General features: G+C 32.9%; 2 protein-coding genes across 2 annotated transcripts in view; both read right to left on the bottom strand.

The window, feature by feature from the left end:
- LOC130892280 (uncharacterized) overlaps positions 1-24,425 on the bottom strand; it is a 214,152-nt gene that overhangs the window by 173,113 nt on the left and 16,614 nt on the right. The window lies entirely within an intron of this gene.
- Positions 1-24,425, bottom strand: part of LOC130892274 (uncharacterized) — a 44,250-nt gene that overhangs the window by 16,082 nt on the left and 3,743 nt on the right. The window contains exon 2 of the mRNA XM_057797556.1: positions 17,223-17,477. Within this exon, the coding sequence (XP_057653539.1) occupies positions 17,223-17,477 (255 nt within the window). The remainder of the gene's footprint in view (positions 1-17,222; positions 17,478-24,425) is intronic.

Raw genomic sequence — 24,425 nt, 5'->3', positions numbered from 1 at the left:
TACTTCAACAGTCATATGTCTTCTTCGATTTCTTCTTCTTCCTCTTTCTCTTGCTGGATGTTCATAAATTGCTCGAATGCCATTGGACTCTTCATTAAAATTAAAGGAATCTTCCATTATTGTACTCAACTGGACATTTGAGCATGACTGACCTTAGCAATTGGTAAACGCTGGAGAATACAAAAACCCGACTTTTTCACAGCCACATTTGGCACTACAACCTTTTTTGAAATTGCGAAAAATGGAGTTTTTCTGGAGAAGGAGGGAGTAAAGTTTTATCGGTTCCAGAGTATTATCTATCAATCTTCTTGGTTCAGTTGATGGCCTAGCCATGTTTGAACTTAATAGTAAACTCGATACCAGTGTTGAATAGCAAATGCTGATATTAGAGGAAGATACTTGTTTCGCGTATTTTTCACAAAAATTAAGTATCGGTATTTATCACTGCAAGTAATTGTTATTAATTGAATTAGTTATTGTCTATCAGTCCCCACTTGATTGCAATATCTCTTTTCTGATAGTTTCTAGTCCACTTAACTTCTACGCACTTTCTAATATGTAATTTTTGTCAGGATGTCGTATTATTTGATTTTATTAATTTGGAGTATTTGAATCCTATTACCGTTTTGGACTTATCAGTAAAGCAATGTCATGGTATGATTTTTTTCACTCTATAATACTTGACAGCACTCATCATCATCTACTAGGAATTATAGGAGACGCTTTTTTGTTACGAGAGCCTTCCATTCTCCTAATTAAAGATATGTTGAAATTTCTGGAACCGTTGGCGATATTCATACTGAATACACTGCTTACACCACCACTACACCAACACTCTTCAGAGACTGAAGGTAAACTGTCCACTTTTAATCATAATGATCATAAATGCAATTTTTTCTATGAAAACGTGCATTAAAGTTGAGAGTTTGACAAGTCTTTATGACACCTGTAATGCAAATACGCTAGACTTTGTACGAAGGTTGTCTGAGAAGCTACAGACCAGAAGCGCATTCGAATGAACATTTTCCGGACTTCATTGACGCAATTTAAGCATTCATAACTATACACGTAACCTGAATTCACCTCCTGAAACGACAATACAGTCAAGATAGTGGATTTCAAGGGGGAAACCTGCCAAGAAAAAGACAAAAATGGTTTTATCGACTAGAAAAGTGAAGACGACTGTTTTTTTTAATAATCATGGTATTTTATTGATCGAGTATCTTCAATAAGGTAAAACAATTGCAGAAGAATATTGCGCATCATTGCTTTATAAGATAAAGGGAGAAAATACAAAACAGGGACCGCAATTGAAGAAAAAGTTATTTCTTTTCCAACGCACTTTCTTTGTTACAATAGAAACTTTTCAGACAACCATCGTATATAACTACGGCAATGAGTCAATAGCACTTTACTTAATGTCAATAATTCAATTAAAACTATGAGATTTGTAAAATTAATTATTTTACCGGTATGTCTTGAAGTCGAATTCTCTTCAGTGATCTATCATTAGAAATATATTATGAAGTGATTTTTCCAAATTCCTTGAATACGTATTTCTCAAATATTTATTTCACTCAATAACCAGTGATAATGCTGCTGAGATAGCAAAGAAATTATACGGATGTTTAAAATTTAATTTCCTCTTAAATTTCATACATACTTAAAATGCTAATGACCCGTCAATATAATGAAAAAATGTTTACAAATTCATCATATTCTTCGAAAAAAATGAAAATAAGAAGTATATTCTAAAAGATATTGTCAAAGATGAATTACTGTTATTGGTTCAAACGAATAAGCCACCTGTGTACGCTACGAAGTTGATGTGATTGCAAAAGCACATTGAATTGATGTGTTGTGCCTTTCTCCCTATTTCTATGAACTCAACTTGATTGAGTTGATGTTTCTTCAATTTGAGAAAGGAGGAGGGTCCTGAAGGTTGAAAATTTGAAAGAATGCATCAATTGTCAGATTGAAGGGAGAGGTAATTGGGTTCTACGACTTGTCGTACAGCCAATTCCAGAATTGGTAGCATTTTTTTGAATCGAATAATTTAATTATTGTATACGTTCTATTCTATTCTATGAAAACAAATATTGATACGAGACAGAGCAGAGCGTGTAATATATAATGGAGAGAATAGCTCAAAAAATATATTATGGAAGGCCTTTTTTAAATACCACACTTTATAAACATTCAAAACTGCACTGAAACACAAGAAATAGGGATAGGGATAGGATAGAGATCGTGGCGGGCAAGTTTTGTACGTATTGCATCAAAAGTTGGTAATAATGTTGGCGAACGGTAGGATGTAAGACAAAAATATATCCTATTCTTTGAACAAATGAAATTTATACCAAATTTAAGCATCAACACCATTCACGTTTGTTTTTATGGGATGCGGATATATTTGTGTATGGCCCTGATATAGGAATATTTTCTTCTGCATGGCCGGGATTGGGGGCTGATTTCTTATCGTACTTGCTTTTCTATTGGTAACGGGAGAATTTGTAGGATGAAATTGAAATTAATAAATGAAAATAGCTCCCGAAACAAGGCGTTGTTTGTTGAGTGGAGATGGACAGAAGATAGAGTACAACTGTGGCTGTTTTATACCCTGTCGTCAGTCGTTTAACTGCAAGAAACCCATAATACCGACAACTGAAAACGTGAAGTTAAGGAATCAGGAAGCTAAAAGCTAAAAGCCGAAGAGGTAGATAAATAAGTTTCATCTTGAGTTTTAAGGATACTACGAATCACGTATCGAGTATCGAAATTGGGGCTATCTAAATTTAAACAGAAGTGTTGTTGGAGAGAAGTGACTCGTATATTGACAGAATTAAAAATTTCTTGCTGACTAGAAAAAATTCGAGCTGTTTCAAAGACGATCGAGGTTTGCTCGAATTCAATTATGAGTCGGCATTACGAAGTATGGTAGATCGGTGGATTAGTCCGAAATTATCTTCAATACCTTTGGTGACACTGAATCACCTTCGTACTATATCCAGAGTAGCTTTCAAGTTTCAAGTCAACCATCAAATTGTTTTTTTGGTGGTTGTAATGTCTTCAGAAGTCTCTTACTTGGGCTAACCCGGTGGGATAGTAAAGCCATTCAATTGTCGTGGATTTGTCATTATCCTGTACGTTCCATTACAAGCTATATCCACATGTTTTGCGTAGTGTTTGATTGTCATGGAAATATCCTACGAGGATCAAGCTTGAGCACGAGTGCTCATTCGTCTGAGTAGAGCAGTAAATTTTTTCTACGAACCACTGAAGAACAAAATTAGAAAGTATATGACAAATTAAACTATAATATAGCTATCAATTCATTGATGAATGATTTAAATGTTTTTCTTGAAATCAAATTTTACTAAGCCAATTTTATATTTATAACAAAGGTATAGTTGCTAAATATGAAATTTCAATTTCTGCTTGTTTTTTCTTTTCCAAGTCACCTTACAGTAGTGTTGGCATTTCTACGGTCTTTGTACATTTTAATCACAGCGGTTCATTTCCAGCTATCAAATGTTTTCAATGTTGAAGCAGCACTCCCTGTATCAATATCCGTTTTGGTTTTTCAAAAATTTATCAATTATGTTTAGCTAATTATTAATCAATTTTGCATCAAATGAAAATATGATGTATAAATTTCTGTGAGAATATTATGGAATTTACTGTTACAGACAAGGACCACTCTTTGTATTCAGAGATACTACGAAGCTGGAGAAGTTACACTGCAATTTTCAATATCACATCCTTAACTAGTAAGCTCTTTTTTTTCGCTGGTATAGCGAATTTAAAAAAAATCGCTTCGTGATAAGGGATGTGCTTGTATGGTCTAATCTTCAGTTACTTTTTGAAACAATGAAAGACTGAAACATGTAATCGAAGAACATCCAATGCACCTTGCCAGCAATTGAGGCTGCATTTAGTGTCGGATTCGTAGCAGTAAACATCACTTATAATCATCACCTAAAAAATTGTTAATCGTCCGAGAAACGTTAAAAATATTAAATAATGGTAGGCATCGTGTTTTCTTAAAACAGACAATGCATTTCATGATATTCATAAGAGGATCAACCAAAACCACCAATAATGACAAAATAAATGCTTCCCAAGAAAGTTGTTTTCATTCGTAGTACAGGATTAGTGTAAAGAATTTAGCTTTAAAATTAATGTACTGCAAAAATGAAGTTTACTTGCAATTATTAAGTCAATAGTTAGTCAAGTTAATGTTGCGTCAAGATAATTTAATGTCACAAAGAAGACTGAATAATAATCACGTTAAAATACACACTTTTACCTAATTTGGACAGAAATGATTCCTACTCATTGTTCAACTACAACATTTAAGTGAATAGTAGAAGTGAGTAATGAATTTTTTGACAGGGTTTCGAAAGATGTTTTACTTGTAGCATTTAAATTTTCAAAGTTTAGGATACAGAAATACATTGATCTAGGTCAATTCAAATCAAATCATTCTTCTGAAAACACTTGGAATTTTATAGTGTCTCAAAATATACAGCATCAAATACGTATAATCAACCTAATTACTAAACTTTGTACAGTCTGTGCATCCATTATAATGTTTCTTTCTTATAGCTCCTGTTCTGAAGAAATATCTAAATATTTAATTTCTGTTGGTTGTGTCGATGCCTATATATTAAAACTTAAAACAATTGCCTAAAAAGTTTGGCCATATCGCCTGTTTTATAATTGTCGGACCATCGATTTGGATTGATCCCTTCTCTACTTCCCTTTATCCAAGTCTATCCCGAATTGTTTTCTCTCCTAGGGCAATTCTACGGACGATGTAGACAGGCCTTCTCCGATGGGATTTTCTGATCCCTACCCGCATCCCGATGGAATACTGTTTTTCTTTCGGTGAAACAAAATCGAATTTCGGCTGTCTAGTCAAACTGCAAGGTTTTTATTCTGTTTGTATTGTGAAAAAATGTTTTCCTTTATATGTAATGGATCGAAATTGTTATAAGGGAGAACAGAGGAGACCAGAAACTGGTGTTTATGAGAAACTTTCAAAAATAAATGATGCGTTATAAATTGATATTTATTTTTATTGTTTACGAATGATTATATGTCTATTATTCTATGTATTTTCTTCTCATATACTGGCCACTATTGTTTAATGTATACTGGAAATAGATTTTCTATCTCTGATATTACTTTTGATCTAGAAATCGCGGTAGCGAATGGTGTTTACTGGCGCATAATTTTTATACGGATCCAGTGCGAAATCGTGGTTAAAATCCTTCAAGTAAAATTCCGGATATTCACACTGAATTATGAAATTAGGTATGGCATGGGCATGATAATTCTTCTTATTTGTGAAAATTTATAGCATAACTGAGAGAAAAAGTTTGATTTTGATGATGTCACATCTACAAGTAGATTTTAAAAAGTAAATGAAGTGAATCTAAAATAATTTAACTTTGTTTTGTTCTTGTAAATGTTGTACCATTTTTTCACTTTCATTGTCATGAGAGTTATTCGTAGTGGTAAGTACAAAATATAGTAGAACTAGAAATAACTTTGAATTATCTAGTATTTTGGCAAACTTCACACGTAATGTCCTAAATACATCGATTCATACAAAAGTTTTTTTTCAATAAAGGTAAAAATTGAGTTGTCACAACTTGTCACTGATAATAATAACATTTTTATAGAGCCCAGCTCTCCCTTTTTCAATGTCATTTCAAAACGTTTGCGGAAATTTGCGGATTCGGTTTATTTATTTATAATTCAGTAGACACAGCGATTATCTTCATACATACTCACAGAAAACAGTGAATAACGTTGACTTTTATCCTCTGCGGATATTAAGGGCTTCAAACTATATTATTTCTAAATGAAAATCCTCCTTTCTGAACAATCCAAGCCGATGGATGGATTTTACTCGAGCAAATTTTCAAAATTTTTTTTGATTCTCCTTTTTCAACTGGTATCAACTCTTCAGAAAACTTAATTAAGAAGAAATTCACACTCATTCTTTTTTTGAATCCTATCAAGATGACTGTCATAAATGTCAAATATTTCTGAATTATTTGGAGAAAAACGGCAGGTCTATTTCTATTGAGTACTGGATACTGGATGCTGCAATGGATATAGCACTGTTATGGGATCCAGCAATGCTGAAGCCAGCTTCTGTTTCAAAGTAAATCAGTCTTAACTAACACCAGCTCTCACGTTTTCGTCGCAGAGTATTTGCGAAATTTTATTTTTTGTAGGTGGAAATAATTCCTCAACAATCGCTGTCAAAGTAAAGTAATTCCTATCAAAAGCTGATACTATTAAAAATCAAATGATTTAATACACAAGTTTATAAAAAATTAATGATGTTCTTGAATGTTATAATGAATAACCATCCGAACCAACTTTACCATAAATTGATTAATATCATTTTGTGAAGATGAGAAAAAAATTATGAGAATATCCTTTCCAAACTAATCGTATAAGAGGACTGTTAGACTGAAGAGTAACTTTTTAATAAAAAAGTCACTTTATTGAAAAAATATATTCTATTTTCCAACCTTAATCTTCTTTATACTCTACACGCCTAGTGAAGCGAGTTTCCAATTTTTTTATACCACTCAAAAAAAATATTTCGGATGCTCTGCAGAATAAGCGTTTGTATCTGCCATCACCTTTTTATTTGTTTGGAATCGCTTTCCACAATTTTTTTTTTGGAGACTAAGAAATAATCGGATAATTTTTCTGCAATATCAGACGAATGAACCGGCGCATTGTCCTGATTAAAAAAAACTCTATGATCTCCAAGAAACGTGGTAATTTTCGACATCAACACTTGTCAACAAATCAACATAATAATAGCTAGTTACGGTGGTAATGACGTGATTAGTTGAAAAAACTGTTTTTACTTTCTTAAAAACACGTCTCACAAAAAGTCGATTGCATTTTTATTTTCAAGGTATAATAATGTAACCAATTTTGTGATATACTGACACAAAAATTCACTTGGAAAATGTTTAAAGTGATCTAAACGTTTTTAATGTGAGTAAACTGTTCATAAGCATTAAGCAATCGCAGTACCTACCTTGAAGATAGCTTTCTCTTATGTAATATTACAAACAAAAGAGTTTATTTTGGGTCAGTTGAAAGATCCACTCCATTAGCTATATCACGTACTCTTATTAGATCAAAAACCGAGTGCAAGGGCACGAATTTCATCAACCCTTTTAGTAGTTACAGTAAATGATGATCTTAGATGTTTAGCATCATACGAAACACTTTCCGAATAATATTTAATTAATTAATTTTTTTTTCGGTTTTAATTGGTGCACCATAATGTTTATTCAATACTAGAACTTTTGTATCTTTTTATAGATAACAACATGTATATTGAAACGAATCTGTTTGTCACATTTATGTAAAATATTGACAAATTACATTAAGAATTTGGCGGAAATCAACAATGTAAATATCATAGGGAAAGTGATCTCTGAAAAGTCAGTTTTTCGTCATTCAGAAAGCGAGCAATCAAGAGGTGTACGTAATATGAAAAGAAGTAAAACAATAAATTTCCCTGCAGAACAAAGGACTGATGAATACTCCATAAACAATAAACCGAAATTCCTTCCGAACAAACAAGCTCAAGAAACTTATTTGAAAAATGCTGACATAAACATGAAATTTCATTTACTTCAAGAATTTATTGCGCTTCAACGCCAATTTCATCATACAGGAGGTTTTAGAACATTGTCCCGTTTACAATATAAATTCCCCCTTTTTAAGCAGTAAAGTAGACATACAAAGAATAGAATATGAGCTCCGATGACCTGACTGGGCATCTAAGCATCCTGAAAGAGTCTGAATTATGCTTTACGAAAAGCTATAAAGCTCCGGTAACTCGATAACAATAAGCAAATACAGAAACTACGTTCAAACGTGATTTATTCGACACTGATGGCTCAAAAATCGATTTTAGTCAAGTATATATAGGTATATGTACCCAAGAACTAAGCTCGATATCCCAGGACTCAAAACCTCCCCTTTTCCTGGCGGAAACATACGTTCAACTACCGCAAACGAAAAATATTCATTCTATAAATCTTGAAAGCAGTTTTCGATGCAGTTCATGACATGATTTTATCAGACCGTCGAATTCATAATTCATCATAAAGTTCACGTCAATTTAGACATGAGAAAAATTGGTGCAAAATGGATCTCCAAATGTTGACCAAAAGCGTGCAAGGGTAGAAGCATCGTGTTCGATTTGGGCTCGATTTGAAAACGATGTAGAAGGATGAGACTTTATTACATTTCTATGATCCAAAAACAAAGAAACAATCGATGGAATGGCGACACTCTGATTCTCCAAGACCTAAGAAAAGTTCTTGCTTCAGTTTTTTGGGATTGCCATAAAGTAATCATGATTGATTTATTGGATAAGGGTAAAACAATAACTAGAGATTACTATTCGATATTACTGACAGCTCTACGGGAAAAAATGAAAGAGAAAAGACGGGGAAAGCTATCCAAAGGTGTTTTGTTTTTGCAGGACAACATCCCTGAACACAAATTTCACGTTGCCATTCAAAAAATTCGTTATTTAGGGTTTGAATTACTAGAACACACTCCTTATTCACCAGATTTGGCTCCGTCCGACTATCATCTCTTTCCTCAACTAAAAAAAAGTTTAAAAGGTCGTAAATTTTCTTCCAACGAGGAGGTAATAAAAGCTGTAGAGATCTGGTTTGTAAGGTCTAGAGACGTTGCAGGTTCGCTGTAATAAATGTGTCCAATTAAGAGGAGAATATTTTTTGTTTGGTTCTATAGTAGGCTAAGAATTTTTCAATATATCCTCATATGTGAATACACACAGTCCCTAAACTCAGGGGAAGCAATCAACAAAAAAAGAGCATAGAAGGGCTTCTACAGACCCGCTAATATACATAAGTTTTCAAAAAATTACTATCTGAACCTGAAAGCCAAAAATTCCAAACACTAAAATCACTTTCGCCAGTAGATATTGTTCATCTGAAGACTTGTTTGGTACATAGCCCACAGCTTGTCGCTTCAAAGAAGTAATAGCTTTTGGAAGTTTTGTGTTGACAGCAATTTCTTTTATAGCTTTACAATTGTTCAGCTTTGATAACCAACTCCATAACATTAAAAATTTCATATTCTTGGCTTTTTTACCAAAATAAACTAGAATAATATTATTCTTTACAGTTTTAACTATTTTAAGATCTCGCCATTCCATAAAAAATTAATACTCGTGTGACCTGGATTTTGATGGTAACAATATGCACTGGCTTGTGCCGCTAGCTCTAGGTACTATATTTTTAGAGATATCTGGATTATCTCTGATACATTTCTTAAAACTAACACGAATTAAACTAACAAACAATGCCGATAATAAATATATCGTTGCTATGAAAATGATAATTATGTTTGGTAGTAATACGATGTGATAATGTGATCATTTTGAGAATGAAGTGTTCTAAATTTGTACAATAAGAAATATCGTTCATTACACGTTCAAAAATGGATTTTTCTGTGCTTGTATGACTTGTCACGCAAGTACGGAAAAATCCTTATTTCCAGACACCTAAAAAAATGGATGGATGAGTAATTTCGCGAGACTAACATCTCGACTGTACCCCAATTAAAATTACAAATATAAACGTTATCACATATTTAACTTAAGGTATTTTGTTAAGATTAATACAAGTAGACAAAATTATTCAGCTAGTATAAACAAGTTTATTAAAAAAAAGTTATTATCATAGCCTATTTTAAATCTGGTTAACAAAAAACCACCCTTCTAAAGTTGTTAAGTATATGAACAATAATTACAAGACATTAATTCTATGTATCAGCATATATTTTATAAATTTAGCTTTCAAAAAGTTCTGTCGTACTGCAATCATCTGAATTATTGAGTTCTTGTTGAAATACATATGTTACGCTTTCATGTTCAATGTTCGCCTAAGTTAAAATTCATTTCTACAATACGAAAGTTTCTTTTCGAACTTTCCACACATTTCATATCTGTCAAAGTATATGTATTCCAGTTTTTATACAAAGGGCTTCGTTTATATGCAGGTTTTTGAAGCTAAAAGTTTGTCAACCTCTCACTTCACATATTTAAAGTAGTGTTAACAAAAAGAAATATATTTGGGAGGGATATAGTATTCGTTATACCAGTTATAAATATCGCTTGATTATGTAATTCCAATATTAAGAACAGGTAATTTCCTCTATGTATCACAACAGATATTTTCAGCCTACCTATTCAAAAATAAATAGAAGTAAACAGAAAAATACGTTTATGTGTAAATTATATTGAATTCTTTTCAAATTTATTTATTCGGACGGGAGGGCTGGAGACATGCAATCATAAAAAAAAATTATCTTAGACGTATTTTTAACATTATCAAAATAAGTAAAAGATTCGCAATCGGACCCAGTTATATACGAAACGTCTAACCCTCATTCATATCAATGAGGGTTAGACGTTCTTCAGCTAACGAAATTAAGTAAAGGATGAAAATAAACAGGCTTGAGGACCGTTTCAAATAGATTAGGTTACGAAAATGACAAATTTATTCCTTCTACTCGCACATTATTGTACGATATTTCTACTAAATCATTCAACTTTATTATGAATTTTCATTGAAACATACTACAATATTGTGTAACCTTAAGCTTTACTGTAAATTATTTTTCAAGAGGTAGTATTCGGCCAAAATTATATACAAGTGATACCGAGATAAGGAAAATAATTAATATTAAATTCGACGCCACCAGCTTTTCAACGAAAGAGAATTTGAAAATACAGGAAATACCTTATGTGGAATGAAGGTTAATTAAATTAATGAAATGTCTAAAAACAACATTCCCAAGAATATAAATTGCTGGAGTCAATCAAAAACATTGGCAATGATACGAGGTCTGGCTATTAAATAACGAGAGAGCGCCCTAGGCGGGTGGGGTAAATGACGAGTAGTGCGTTGGGTATCTAGATATCTTGTCTATGCACGTCCCAAAACACGTTTCCGTTACTATTATAGTATTTGTGCAGAAGCGGTTTGAAACGAACGAACGAAACCATGTTTGACGAAAAACAAGAGCCATGTATCAATCTTAAATTTCTCGTTAAATTGAAAAATCCGACTGAATGCTATAAATTGTTGTAGAGGCCTATGAGTACAATTCTCTCTCCCTCGTGCGCGTGTTTTTGAGTGGTGTAAGCGCTTTAGTATTTAGTATCGTGATGACTGAATGGGCTCCATAATGTCAGACTCTCAACCGGACTTACTATTTATCAGTTTAGGCAACACTGCGAGAACAAGTTCGTAGAAAACTGCCCGATTTTGCACCAAACAAACGTGCCCATAACTTGCTATCTATGAAGCAGTATTTGGCCAGTAAGCGCACTCTAGTGCTCAAACACCCGCCGTACTCATCAGATTTGGCACCGTGCGACTTTTTTTGTTTCCGAAGATAAAATCTGCTTTTAAAGAGATCCGGTTTGAGTCAATGAAAGCGGTAAAATAAAAGACGGCAGAGCTCCTAAAGGCACTCGCCAAGGAAGACTTCCACCACTGCATCGATCAATAGAAAAAACGTAGGGAAGATGTATGGCGAGGGGAGGGAAGTATATTGAACGGGAGCATTCGAATGTAGAATAATTTTTATAATAAAACCTTTTTTCCTAACCAGTCTCATTATTTAATAGCCAGACCTCGTATCTTTATTGAAAAAAAATCGCATTAAATGCTAGAAATCAATGCAATGTGGTGTAGTTTTTTATTAACAGAAAAGCAAATTATCATAATAAAGGCAGTAACAACCTTTTATTATACAAGGTGTCTCAAAATAAAGTTCACCTTTGTATTGCTTATTACGGAAATTTCGACTATTTGGAGAGACACCGAAGGTAAATCTATCGGTAGCCTGACTCTTAGAAATTTAGTGGCTATGGAACGGTAAATTGATTACTGTAGCACGTAGAAAATTTTATAAGAGATGCAAGAGAAATCACAATATATAAAATATATAAAACCTCTAGTATCAAGTTGCTGATTAAATTAATCAGAATTTATACATTTTCAATGCTGGACAAAAGTTTTTTCAAACAACATCAGGTTTTTAAAAATTGGCTAAACAGAACTGTACTTCAAGCATTTTTCACTCATCCCCACCTCTTATTTGTAGAGAAAGACTTGAAACTGAAACTTGTGGAATAAAAAATACGCAGATTTTTTTGAAAAATTCGATTGACTTGATAGGGTGAAATTTTGAAAATTTTGCATTGCTAATTTCATATTTTCAAATACGTCCTCTATTGGTGGACCTAAAATTCTGAAAATAGTGATTATGTGTTTCTCGGGGTCACTTTTGTTATATTTTTTTCCCTTGTAGCTGTAATATAACTCGATCCTGAGATATGGATGACGCCCGTTCTCAGTTGACCATCCGGTACGTTAGTATATACTCAAATAAATATTAACTTTACTCATTACCGGATTTTTAAGCAAATTATTCGAAAATAATAGTATAATAGAAGTAACTTTCCATTACATAAGTTCACAAATACTTTCTCAACTTTGTCATTATCAGCATCCATTATTTGAATCACGCCAATAATTTAATTTTTCATTTTCCAATGCATTTTGAATAAAATGTGTATTTTCCAAAAAAATTTCTTATTATCATCTCTCATTATTTATCTTAAGCAACTGTTATAGCTCCATCTATATTTCTGTCTCTTATTCAGATACTACAACACACACAACGAAATGATCAATTATTATTATTATCAAAAAGTACTGAAAAATGTTTTTTTAAACGTTTTATTCAAGATTCTTCCAGCTGAGCACTGCTAATTAATGGGAATTTGGAAAAGTTCATAATCCTGAACCGAATATGAGAACTCTGAAAATGGGCAGTAATTATTTTCCTATGAATAAATATTTCATTAACAACAGAAGCTGTATATCAATACAGAAAATACCGCCAATTATACCCGGCATATATTATTCCATTTCTATTTTTTCTGTTTTTAAAGTTTTTTGCAGGCCTAATTGAACCTAAATCCCAATTAGAATATAATATCGAGTCCGGAGCTAATTGAAATATAATAATTATAATGAAAAAGAATCTTCAATAGTGGAATTTTTTCAATAGAGCATAATTAGAATAATAATAATAAAGACCTCTAATATATTATTCAAAGCAGTGACCTTTAAAATTGACATCGACATATTTTCAAGGCACAAAATAAAATGTTGACAAAAATTCTGAATCAAAAGTGTCAAGGTAGGGTGGAGGAAACTTAAATCAAAACCAAATGATTTTATTAGAAAATATGTTTTTTTATTTGTCCAGTGGCGGCTCGTGACTTCAATAAAAGTTTAAAAATTTTTATGTCATCTCTAGAAAACGTTTGGGCTTTTGAACGAATTAAATAACAACTCATCTATTATTAAAGTAAGTAACTCTGGTCATAGACTTCTAGACAAAAAATAATTAACAATTTTCCATGTAACTCTACAATAACAAAATTATCGGCGAAAATAAATATTCGAATTTAGAACTCTTACAAACGATATATAAAATCCATTCGGTGGTCTTTTTCACATAAAATATGTCAATTACTCGTTTATTGAAACTGTTTTTCGGCAGACAACATTTCCAAAGCAGACAATATATCTTCTTTTATCACATTTCTTAAGAAAGTTTTAATTCTTTTCAACATTGAAAAACAGCGATTGGCCTTATCCCTGTATGAGCCTCAATTCTTTTGAAAAATAATAAAAATTTTGTCATGAAAAAGATGAGGAACAAACTAAATAACACTAAAACCAGCTCTTTCATAAATAACTGTAAATTTTATCAAGAAAAAAATAATATTTTACTTTCGGGGCTATCAAATAAGGTGGATATTTTTTTCATAATCATAATCCTCGAATTTAAATAGGTTAGTAATTACCAGGTGACCAGAAGTCTTGAATAAGTTAACAAAACTTGTTGCTGCTTCTCTTTTTTTGTTTGAGGAGATACTATCGATGGCGGTGTCTCATATGAAATTCAAGACACCAATTACTCAATTATATGATGAATTCCTCATTGTGATTTCACCGTCCTCTTTAATAGCTCCCATAAATTTAATCAGTTTTTTTTTATTCCTAAACTGTATTATTCTCGTCTGTGGTGACCCCGGCGATCTCTAGTAGACTATTTATTCCATCGATTATCTGAGTTCTTTGAGGAGATCTTGAAAAAAGAGAACAAATTCCTCATTATTCCTTGAACTCTATTTATAGATTTTTGGATAGCTTCAATAATATCAAAAAACTGGACTCGCGGAGTTCCAGAACCCTCCATAAGCCTACTGGTATGGATGTATAGCAAACTATAATTTGTTGTCCCTATTTTATGGATAATAACAGCATCATAATTACTTCTCATTTCAACAAGATTTTTTCATTGTAAGCATAGAGTATGCATTCGAAAAGATCATTTTGGATTTGTTAGAATTTTTCTGTTCAAGTTTTCTTATAACCTCTAAAATCCAATTCAAATGCACCACAAAAACAAATTCAATTGGTTTTTATATGTACAATATACTTATCATGAGGGCTGCTTCTTAGGCTTTGATATATAACAACACTGATGTGAATATATCAAATCTTCCATTGACATCATGAAGTTTGACATTTTCAATGATGAACATACTCAGAACGTGTTGATATACGATTGGTATTTCAGTTTAGATTTTCTGTGACTCGATGTGTGCCTATCAACTAGCTTCGACTTTTGGTGATGAAGCCACCGCGTTACGCACGAAGGTCGTCCAAAATCAGCTGAAATTGTACCAGAAAACGTGGAGACTGATATAAACTGATATTGCAAGATCATCATGTGACATACCGTGAGATGGAGACATACTTAGGGCATTAATTCCACTCGCATAAAGATTTGACATAATTTGACAAACGCTCAAAAAAAACTCGTGTCGATTGGAAGAAAGAAATGCTGAAAATATTCAATCGCAATGCTTCCAAAAACGTATAGAAGATCCATGATTTCTTCAAATAAAGTTTCTCCAGATTATATTCAAATAAAACAAGTTTCGTGGAACAATAGTTTTATAGAATATAAAAATAAACAGATAAACTAAAATACTCAATTTCCTACTTTTAATGTGAGCCTGTCGAAGAAACAACTTCGTTCTTAACAATTTTTGCTCAAATTTGGAGAGCCTATAGTTTAACTATTTAGATTTATGCTACATATATAATACATATTTTCTCAATCAATCATCCTGTGTTTTACAATCCTTTCAAGCTGTAAAAAATGTACCACAATCTTTCAAAACAAACGATTGTACATTTAGGAACTCAAATGCAAGAATATCTTTAAGCACTATATAAAGAAAAACAAAAACCTTTCTAAGGTTAATTATGCGTATGTTAACATTTAATGGACCGCAATAAATTTCTCATAGTTAATTATTTTCTTGATGAAGTATATTTCCGGAACAATGAAATTAATAGCCTTTTTTATTTTGATCTATATTTCCGATCTCGTCATTCATTATCCTTCGAGAATATGCGATCAAACGCCGCCTGCTGCGATGAAAAATGGACTATCCTTTTTTGCTTCTACTGCTCCAGATCGTTCAAGAAATTTTCACATTATGTGAGAAGTAGAAAAACGAGCCGGATAATATATTTTTTTAGTTAAACAAATTTGATTCAGAAATACAATTATATTGATATCTATTTGATGCTTCATTATCAGTATTGATAATAATTATATTATCAGCATCGGAAAATTTACCGTCATGATCTGTTGGGTCCACTTTCTAGAAAAGCAGATATTTGTTGCAGGAATCTGTCAATATTACAATAGATATGAATGATTAATGAATCATTAATGAATGTTTTTCATCTTTGAATATCACAAAATGCTTTAAACTGAATTTTTTTCATAGAATTAGGTTTATATAAATTGCTAGACGTTTAGAAATGAATTTGTAAGTGCAAGACACTTAATGTTTAGTTTTCAACTAACTTCCCCAATTGCAAGTTAATTTATTAAAAAAAATTAAGGATATGTTGACAAATATTCAAAAAAGGTGCTTCTACAGTACAAATTGGAAAATTAAACGTGTTAAGTACGTAGTGAAGAGTGGTACATAATAGTAATTAAGAAATAGTGATAAAAAATATTCAAATATGACACTTGATTTGAAATGCACATAAATAACAATTGATGAAAAATCATTCAAATAATAAGAGGTATATCCACAATTAAAGTTACGTTTCTATTTCTATCAAAAGCTGCGCTACGATTGCAACTCCAAGCATGCGCCGAGGTTGCCAGATCTGAGTTTTGTATTCTACTCAACTCTACATAAAAAAATCGGACTCTTAGATTTGATCTTATAATTTTGTTGAATAAATTAATCTTTTCAATATATGGTGAGAATTGGTTAATTTATAGGTTATTTAAACAAAATCTGTCAAACGTGGATAATTTTTATTGATTATTTACAAAAAAATACGAAATAAAGAAAAAATGTTAAATTAACACATTTTTAAAAAAACTTTATTCTTTTTAATTTAATTTAAATTCTGGACGTACTCCACCGGCATAGCATCCAATTATTCTCGAAGAGCAATTTGGAGCACTAGGAGGAGGATGACGACGACTAACACTCTCTAAATTATCCCACAAATGTTCTATGGGATTCATATCGGGAGATCATGCAGGCTAGTCCAGAACTGTGGTTCCCACTTGATCCAAGTATTCGGTAACAATTCTGGCGGTATGTGGACGAACACTAAAATGAATTGCTCACCAATAAATTTAGCAAATGGGATCACAGTCTATAGGAGGACTTCCTCGATGTACCCCCAAGTAGCCAGAGCTCCATTATTTATGAAAATCAGTTCAGCTGGGCGTGTAAATTAATTTTACCGCAAACCATAACGGAACTTCTTTCAAAAGGCCCTGATTCATTGAGCAAATGGCTCCCCACACTCCGTCTCGATCGAACAAATCGAAGCTCATGCGTGAATAAAATACTTCCCCATTGCTCCAGAGTCCAAAGAGAGATCGCCTCATTCTTTGATGCCTTTTCAGGAGTTGGGGCCCTGTCACGGGTCGCCTTGATACGATTCATGTTCCCTTAGTCTCTACCGCACAGTCTCTGCACTTACATGTGTATTTAGAGTCACTTCAAGTCTTTCCCGAACCCCATGAGTCGTTAAATGTCGATCGACAGCGTAATAAATCGATCGTCTACTGCCGTTGTTCCCCCTGGTCGTCCTATCGTAGCTACCAATCTCCCGGAGACGCCGGAGTGCATCTTGAATGGTAGACTTCGCTACCCTAAACATTTCGGCAATGTACCGTAAGCTCCGTCCTTCTCTAGCCAAGGCATCAGCTCGGGTTATCTCAACATTACCATTATTCTGAACCACAATAAAAAAAAACATGTTCATTAATCACAGAAAAGGCTTGGTTAATAAATGAAAGATGTTGAAATGTGCGACAAGTTAATCAATTTCAAGACAGATAAATCAAATCTTAGTTTTTTATAATTGTTTACTAATTCTGAAGGGATTAGTTCAATGGACTTAAACAGTATATTCTCTGGAATACCCTCAAAAACAAACACATTGTTGAAAATTTGCTTTTAATAAGACACATTTGAAGTGTCCGGTTTTTTTGCTGTTGAGTGGATATATGTATTAATATTAAATCTTATTGTATCTATCTTCTCACACCCGTCTCTCATTTCTCTCTTTTTCCTACCCCTACTTGTGTCCATTTTATCATAAAAAATTAGTTATTCGTAATAGCTACGATTGAACCATATTAAAAAGGGGGTGGGAAGGGGTTCGGGGCGTCCACCATTTTGTGGAGTTTTAGTCACGATGAAACAGTACTCGGGGACATATCGCGCATTTTGCGTACGAGCGTATTATCCGAAAGCGATTTAACAACTTTGAAAACATATTGTTCAGCGACAAGGAAAATTTTCACCTGAATGGTCATGTTAATAAGCAGAATTTTCGGTACTGGGCAGTCGAGAATCCGAGACGAAAGCAGAACGGCCCCTGCACGGTCCAAAGGTCGTTGTTTGGACCGCTATGTCAGCTAAAGGAATTATTGGTCCTTATTTTCATGAAGATCAACAAGGCCGAGCAATCAATGTGAATAGTGACCGTTACTGCGATATGTTGCGAAATTTTTTGGTCCCAGAGTTGCAGGAGTTTGCAGACTTCAACTCAATAACGTGGTTCCAGCAAGATGGGGCCACTTGGCATACCTCGAATGACTCGATGAAAGTTGTGAATAAATTATTCCCTAATAAAGTCATTTCGCGAAGGGGTAACATCAACTGGCCTCCCAGAAGCCCCGACCTTAGCCCGCTTGACTATTTTGTATGGGGATACCTTAAAAGTAAGGTTTATAAAAATGGCAGCAATATCAAGAGCTTGGTGGCGACGTGTTATCGCCAATCTTCGTTCCCGTTTAGAAGAGTGCCAGAAACGTAACGGTCATCATTTTTGTTAACTTGAATTTACAAATACCAGATACCAGATACTCTTTCTGGACACCTTGTACTTATGTCTTTTATCAATTACAATCGTCGACATCTATCAAGGATTTTTACCTAAGGAAAGATATTGCAAAAACCATAGAAAGAATATAAAGGTGCTGAAAATACGTGGTTAGGTTAGGTTAGGGAAAATTTTTTTCATCCCTTCTCCTTGCCAGACGCCAAAAATCCTTTAAGGTACAATCATCTAGTGTTTGATAAAGTATCTAGTACAAATTTATTAGTAAAATTACCTATTCAATCAATCCGTGAACTCAATATGTGACGGAATCATCAATGTATCCCTTAGTCACAATAGATTATCGTCAAGCGCCAGTATCAGTACAAGTATATCCTCACTAGTATCTAATTATAAGATTGTCGAAGAGCGAAAACACACTGTATCTATATAAATTACAAACTGTTATGATATTACCACCAGTGTTCGAAACTAATTAATGCTAATTCTTGCTTAGTGATATTTTGAAATTTAGTTGTTCGTCCATACATATTATTAATTGCTTCAATTGCTAAAAAGCAGTTGAATAATTAATACACAAATTAATAGGAGTGGATGAAATTAATTACTTAGCTTCAACCGTTGCATTTTATGAGGTTTAATTATGTGTGAGGTATGGAGTAATTATCAAAGGTTATCTCGATGTATATTAACCTATTACAAGTAAATAGCAACGATACATCACCACTTTAAACAGAATATAAAAGCACCTCAGCATCGGCTAGCAGTCCCCCATAGCTATTTTGTAAAACAGTGAATATTGTGAGTAAAGAAGTTTTAAAGATATTTCGATCTTTTTTAATCAACTTGTATATGTCGAAATTTCTGAATATACTAAACGTCGGTGAAGTAAAATTTGTGTTTTATAATTATTATGCGAAGCTTCCCTTCATATACTGACTATACTTAAACCACGTATAATACAGGGTACATTATATTTAAATGAATGTTATGGATGTCACATCAAACTAGCATTTACTACATTTCAGTTGAACGAATGTTTTTATGCGCAGCCTTATGTTCCCCGATACAAGAATCCAATCGTATGCAATCACATCGTGCGAGAAGAACGTCTGTAGAATCTATACTGACAACCTTAAGACGAACAACGCTTTTGGAGGTTCCATTTGCATTTCCAATGTAGATAAATCGCTATTGTTCACTTTCTCTACTCTGTATTTACCGTTAACTTGATAGCCTCATAAAAAGCACTAGAATGGATGGAAATGGTCTTTAAAGTAACAAATAGAGCACAATCTGGAATTGGTTAGTACTATTACGTGTACAAAATTATCTCGATAAGAACAGAATAGTTTAACTGTGGAATTTGATCAAAAATCTACAACAATTGTTCTTGTAGAAGGTCATTCGAATCGAATCACAGGAAACGAAATGCAGATGTAATAGAAAAATAAGACTAGTATACCTTTTTTGACTTTCTTTATATTCTTATATATAAACACATGTTTATGAATGTGTCAACCTATCATCCTTAATCTAAAAATATTCGTTGAAATACTCTACAACGTGCTAAGGTTTAATATTCGTCAATTCCCATTCAATAACCAATATCTTGTATCAAATTTCATTTACATTTTGTAATATTTGTGGGTAGTTTATATTTTCAAAATTCAAAAAAAAACGTTGTTTTAGTTTTACATTTGAAAGATCCAGATCTAGGCCTATGACTTTTATTTTCTCATCGGTTTTGCGCTCTAATTCGATTCCATCTCACTAATATACTTTAAAGCCACGTCCAATCATTCTTTCATCGGTCTCTCCCTTTTTCTTGTACTTTTTCTCCTTCTCCTTCAACTACCCTTTTTGCAAATATATTTCCTGGCATCATTTAGTGTGCCCTAACCATTTTACTTTTTGGGCTTTTATGTATCTTGCTACTGATAGATATATAAAAAATAATAAGAGAAACTTGCCCTAATATTATAAAAAGGAAGCCAAAATTTGTCATAATCAATTATTTCGTTATTATTTATACCAGGCATCGTGAGTAATAATTTATTTCTAAAACCAATCGTGACAGACCGTGTTCATCATTTTTGCTGGCTAACTATCATCTGAATAAATAAATTAGTAAACTCCAGCTGGGGTATACAATTTGTGTCAACTAGTATAATTTGAACATATTGAGTCCTATGAGAATATGTTATATGGAAAAAGATGAAAATCTACTGCAATGACCCAAAATTTATCCTGACCTTAATCCACTGATTTTGTGTAACAGAAGCATTCTCATGAAATAATTCCCCTAGAAGAAGATCAGTCAATCTTTAGTATTTTTCTACATCATCTCTAATTTTGACGAGAGTCAGTGTATTTTCTTAAATTCAAGTCAAATTTTATGTAGTCTGGTTTTTATTTCTTCCACTAATCTCGAAGAAAACGTGCGCACAATCTTTTTATTAACACGCTTCTATTAATTTCCTCTGAAAGGTGATTTGTGCTTTGTGTTTTGTCTGTAACTCTCTTTTATACTAACATCTAGTGAATTATTACTGTTAGTATATCCCACCACATTCATTGCTTCCCTTTGCCGAGTGAGCTAAGGCGTACTGACGTTCACTTCCGGATTCATCGGCCGTGGGTTCAAATCCCGTTCACGGGATGCTTTTTCGGCAATTTTTTTAGAAATTATGACCTCAAATGTTTTTTTTACATCGAAACAAATTTTACAAAAATCTGCCCTCTGTTGGAGATCTATTATACTAACTGCAACAGTTATACTTTAGAATTTATCACCTGCAATTTTATTATGTTGTTCGAGAATTTTACATCCCTACATAGGTGCACCCCCTGTTAGAGTTTTAAAATATTAATGACTAGAACTTGACGGAAAATTTTATTTATGACAAAAAATTGAACTAAGAAGTGGAAAATAATAAAAAGTTTGACAAACCAAAATATACGCTTTCGTAGCTTATGAAACTAAAAGAGAAAAATAAGTATAATTCTAGAAAACCTAAAAGAAAAACTTTTGAAATGAAAAAAGCGTCGGGCGTTTGATGCTTTTTTCATCACAATACTAGTATTTTTCATTCATTATTGTTTTAAGCTTATTTAAAAATTATTTTTAACTTTTTCGTTTGGTTTCGGTTTTTTCAAACTATATTTATTCATTTCGTGATTTATCCATCTACAACGCAATCGTGGGTAGCAAAAAGATTGAGTATAACCATTCGACACCTTAGGTCGACATCGACTTTTTCGTTTTACCCCGAATATCACTTATATAAACTTAAGAACGAGGCCCTTCACTCCAATATATTTATTTCACTATCCCCAGTCCCAATTTCTACGGTATCTCGCTCATTTCAATATATTTTCCTTTTATGTTGAGATCAATAAAAGTTTTTCTTAGGCCACGAGGAAACGATATGTGATAAAAGCAATCAGTATTTTGAAAATTTGACCTGGTAAATTATGTTTCAAAGATCTTTTATTCGCTATTAGTGAATTTTCTTTTCTTTGTATTACGCAATTTTGAAATTCTTGATTTATTTGGTTTTGATGTATCTTCAGTAACTAATTTATGTTATCCTTTCATTGTTCAAGTTAAATAAACCGTAGAAATATTATTTTTTTAATAATCTTTTGTTCCAATTTGGCATTTCAATGAATTAAATTCACCTCAAATTAAAGAGCACAGAGCAGAGGCGTATAGGGAAGCCCAAAACATGACGATTTACTTCATAAGTTGTATCCTGGTGGAATTATAGTACGTATAAGTAGGACCCCAAATTTGATACAATGTATGGAACTGTCAAGGACCTCAAGCAATAGTAAGTAAAAGACGATCGAACTATTTTGGGGGGTTTATTAGTGATGATCTAGCCTTGAAATTTAACAGAAATTTTTTGTCGGTTGGTTTAAATCTGTCATTTTCAAGAAAAAGTCGAATAATCAGACAAAGTAACAAAAATATCAATAGTAGGCTATGAATTTATACATAGCAGTAGAAAATATTAAGCTTATGGTCTGGCGGACTATTGCGCGCGAAGATTTGTATCAGAGTAGTGGAAATTTGTTAAGAAAAGTCTGTCTGAAGAGACAAATGAAGTGTGGTCAACATTGGGAATATAATGTTATAATGGTGTAGCAAACAACGATTTTCAATCAACTAATGTTCATTATTAGTTCGTTATTTGTTTTTTAATTCTTCTAAATTTATTATCTCTCTTGATACAATGAAGCTTTTCAGCAGAAAATTGAATTATGACTCGACTAATGCCTTTAAAAAAAGCTTATTCGTACAATACGATCTTAACAGATAGTGTAAATTATCACCATATCTCTCTGTATATGTCTCAGTATATGTGCTCAAAAGTTTCCGCCATTTTAATGTCTATGCTCCTCTTGGAGAGATATTTTTATTAAATAAATTGGTTTATAGAAACTACTATTGGATTTTCCCTTATTTATGAAGAACCGATACCAAAGAAATCTGAGATTATTATTCCAACACAGCAAACCCTTTTGTTAAAAAACAACTTACGAAGTTTATTTTCTCTTTAAGCCTTATAACTTTCCAGAAACTAACGATACAAACGTTCACAAACTTCGCATTTTCCAGTTCACTCTCAACAAAAACTTTCGGCTAAATTAAAAAGTTGGCGCGAAAAATTTCGGTTCGTAATTGAGGGCGTGACGGTACGCGAAAATTGTTACGAAAGCTGTTCGCCAAACGCGCTTCTACAGATTCGGTACAACTGAAGACTGTTTGCCGCCTCTACTGATGCCGGAGATTCCCGGTAGACTTGCAGGATAGCGCACGCCCCTATGGACAAGGTTTAGTTGGATGAGAAGGCGTACGATGTAACATGATGTCTCATAAACAGTCTGGAATAAATTTGAAGAAATTTCCAAAGATAATTCATATTTATGCTGTTTATTCGGTATTTATGCGGCTTTTATGTACATCCTATTTTTTTCTAAAATTAGTTTTTTCAATAATTTTTGGAAGATAAAATTTATATTATGGAATCAGAAGATTAAAATAATAGAATGATGAAATTATTAAACGATGAGACAACTTACAAAAAAATCAAACAAGACCCAAGATGAATTCTTATCCAAAGCAAAATAATTATCTAATTCGATCTTGGTAAGAATAACTTTTTATTTCGCCATCAGATGCAAAAAAATTTGAAATTCACAATGCCTTACCATCTAAAATATATGGTTTACCAAAGCTGCACAAGCCTGACATTCCCTTTCGACCGTATTCAAATTCCTCTTACCCCATTATCTAAGATGATCTACAAAAAAAGGGCCATTAATTTTTTTTTATAATTAGAAACATCTCACAAAGAGGACGCTATGGGAAAAATTCATGTGTACGAGTAATTGGCACGGTTTAAAGATGTGGATTGATGAAAACCTTAATGTAAACGCCCAACAGTTCTAGGAACTCTTTTCAGAGAAATTTGACAGAAAATTTGAAGCTGGGAAGTTTCTTCCTCGAGCTCTGTATCACAATTAGAAATATAAAGAACGAGTTCAAACTAGTCGTGCTCTGAAAGAACATCCATATTGTCTATCAATTTTCTTTGTTGATGAGTCTTGCTGCTCTGCAAAACGAACACGCCATCGTCATCTTATCTATAAAAATGTGGCCAAGAGAAATTTAACATCAAAACATTAATGATTTGCTTTTTTTATGCCAAGAGCGTAGTTTAAGCAGAGTTTACTCTCTCAGCTTAGCGCATCAATCGCACCGTTTTTATTGAAATGTGAAAAACATTGCCCAACACTTTTCGTCAACATAGACCAGATTTACGA

The sequence above is a fragment of the Diorhabda carinulata genome, chromosome 4 (assembly GCF_026250575.1).
Source record: "Diorhabda carinulata isolate Delta chromosome 4, icDioCari1.1, whole genome shotgun sequence".
Lineage (NCBI taxonomy): Eukaryota > Metazoa > Arthropoda > Insecta > Coleoptera > Chrysomelidae > Diorhabda > Diorhabda carinulata.
The sequence above is the reverse complement of the archived record's forward strand: the minus strand, read 5'-3'. Positions and strand labels throughout refer to the sequence as shown.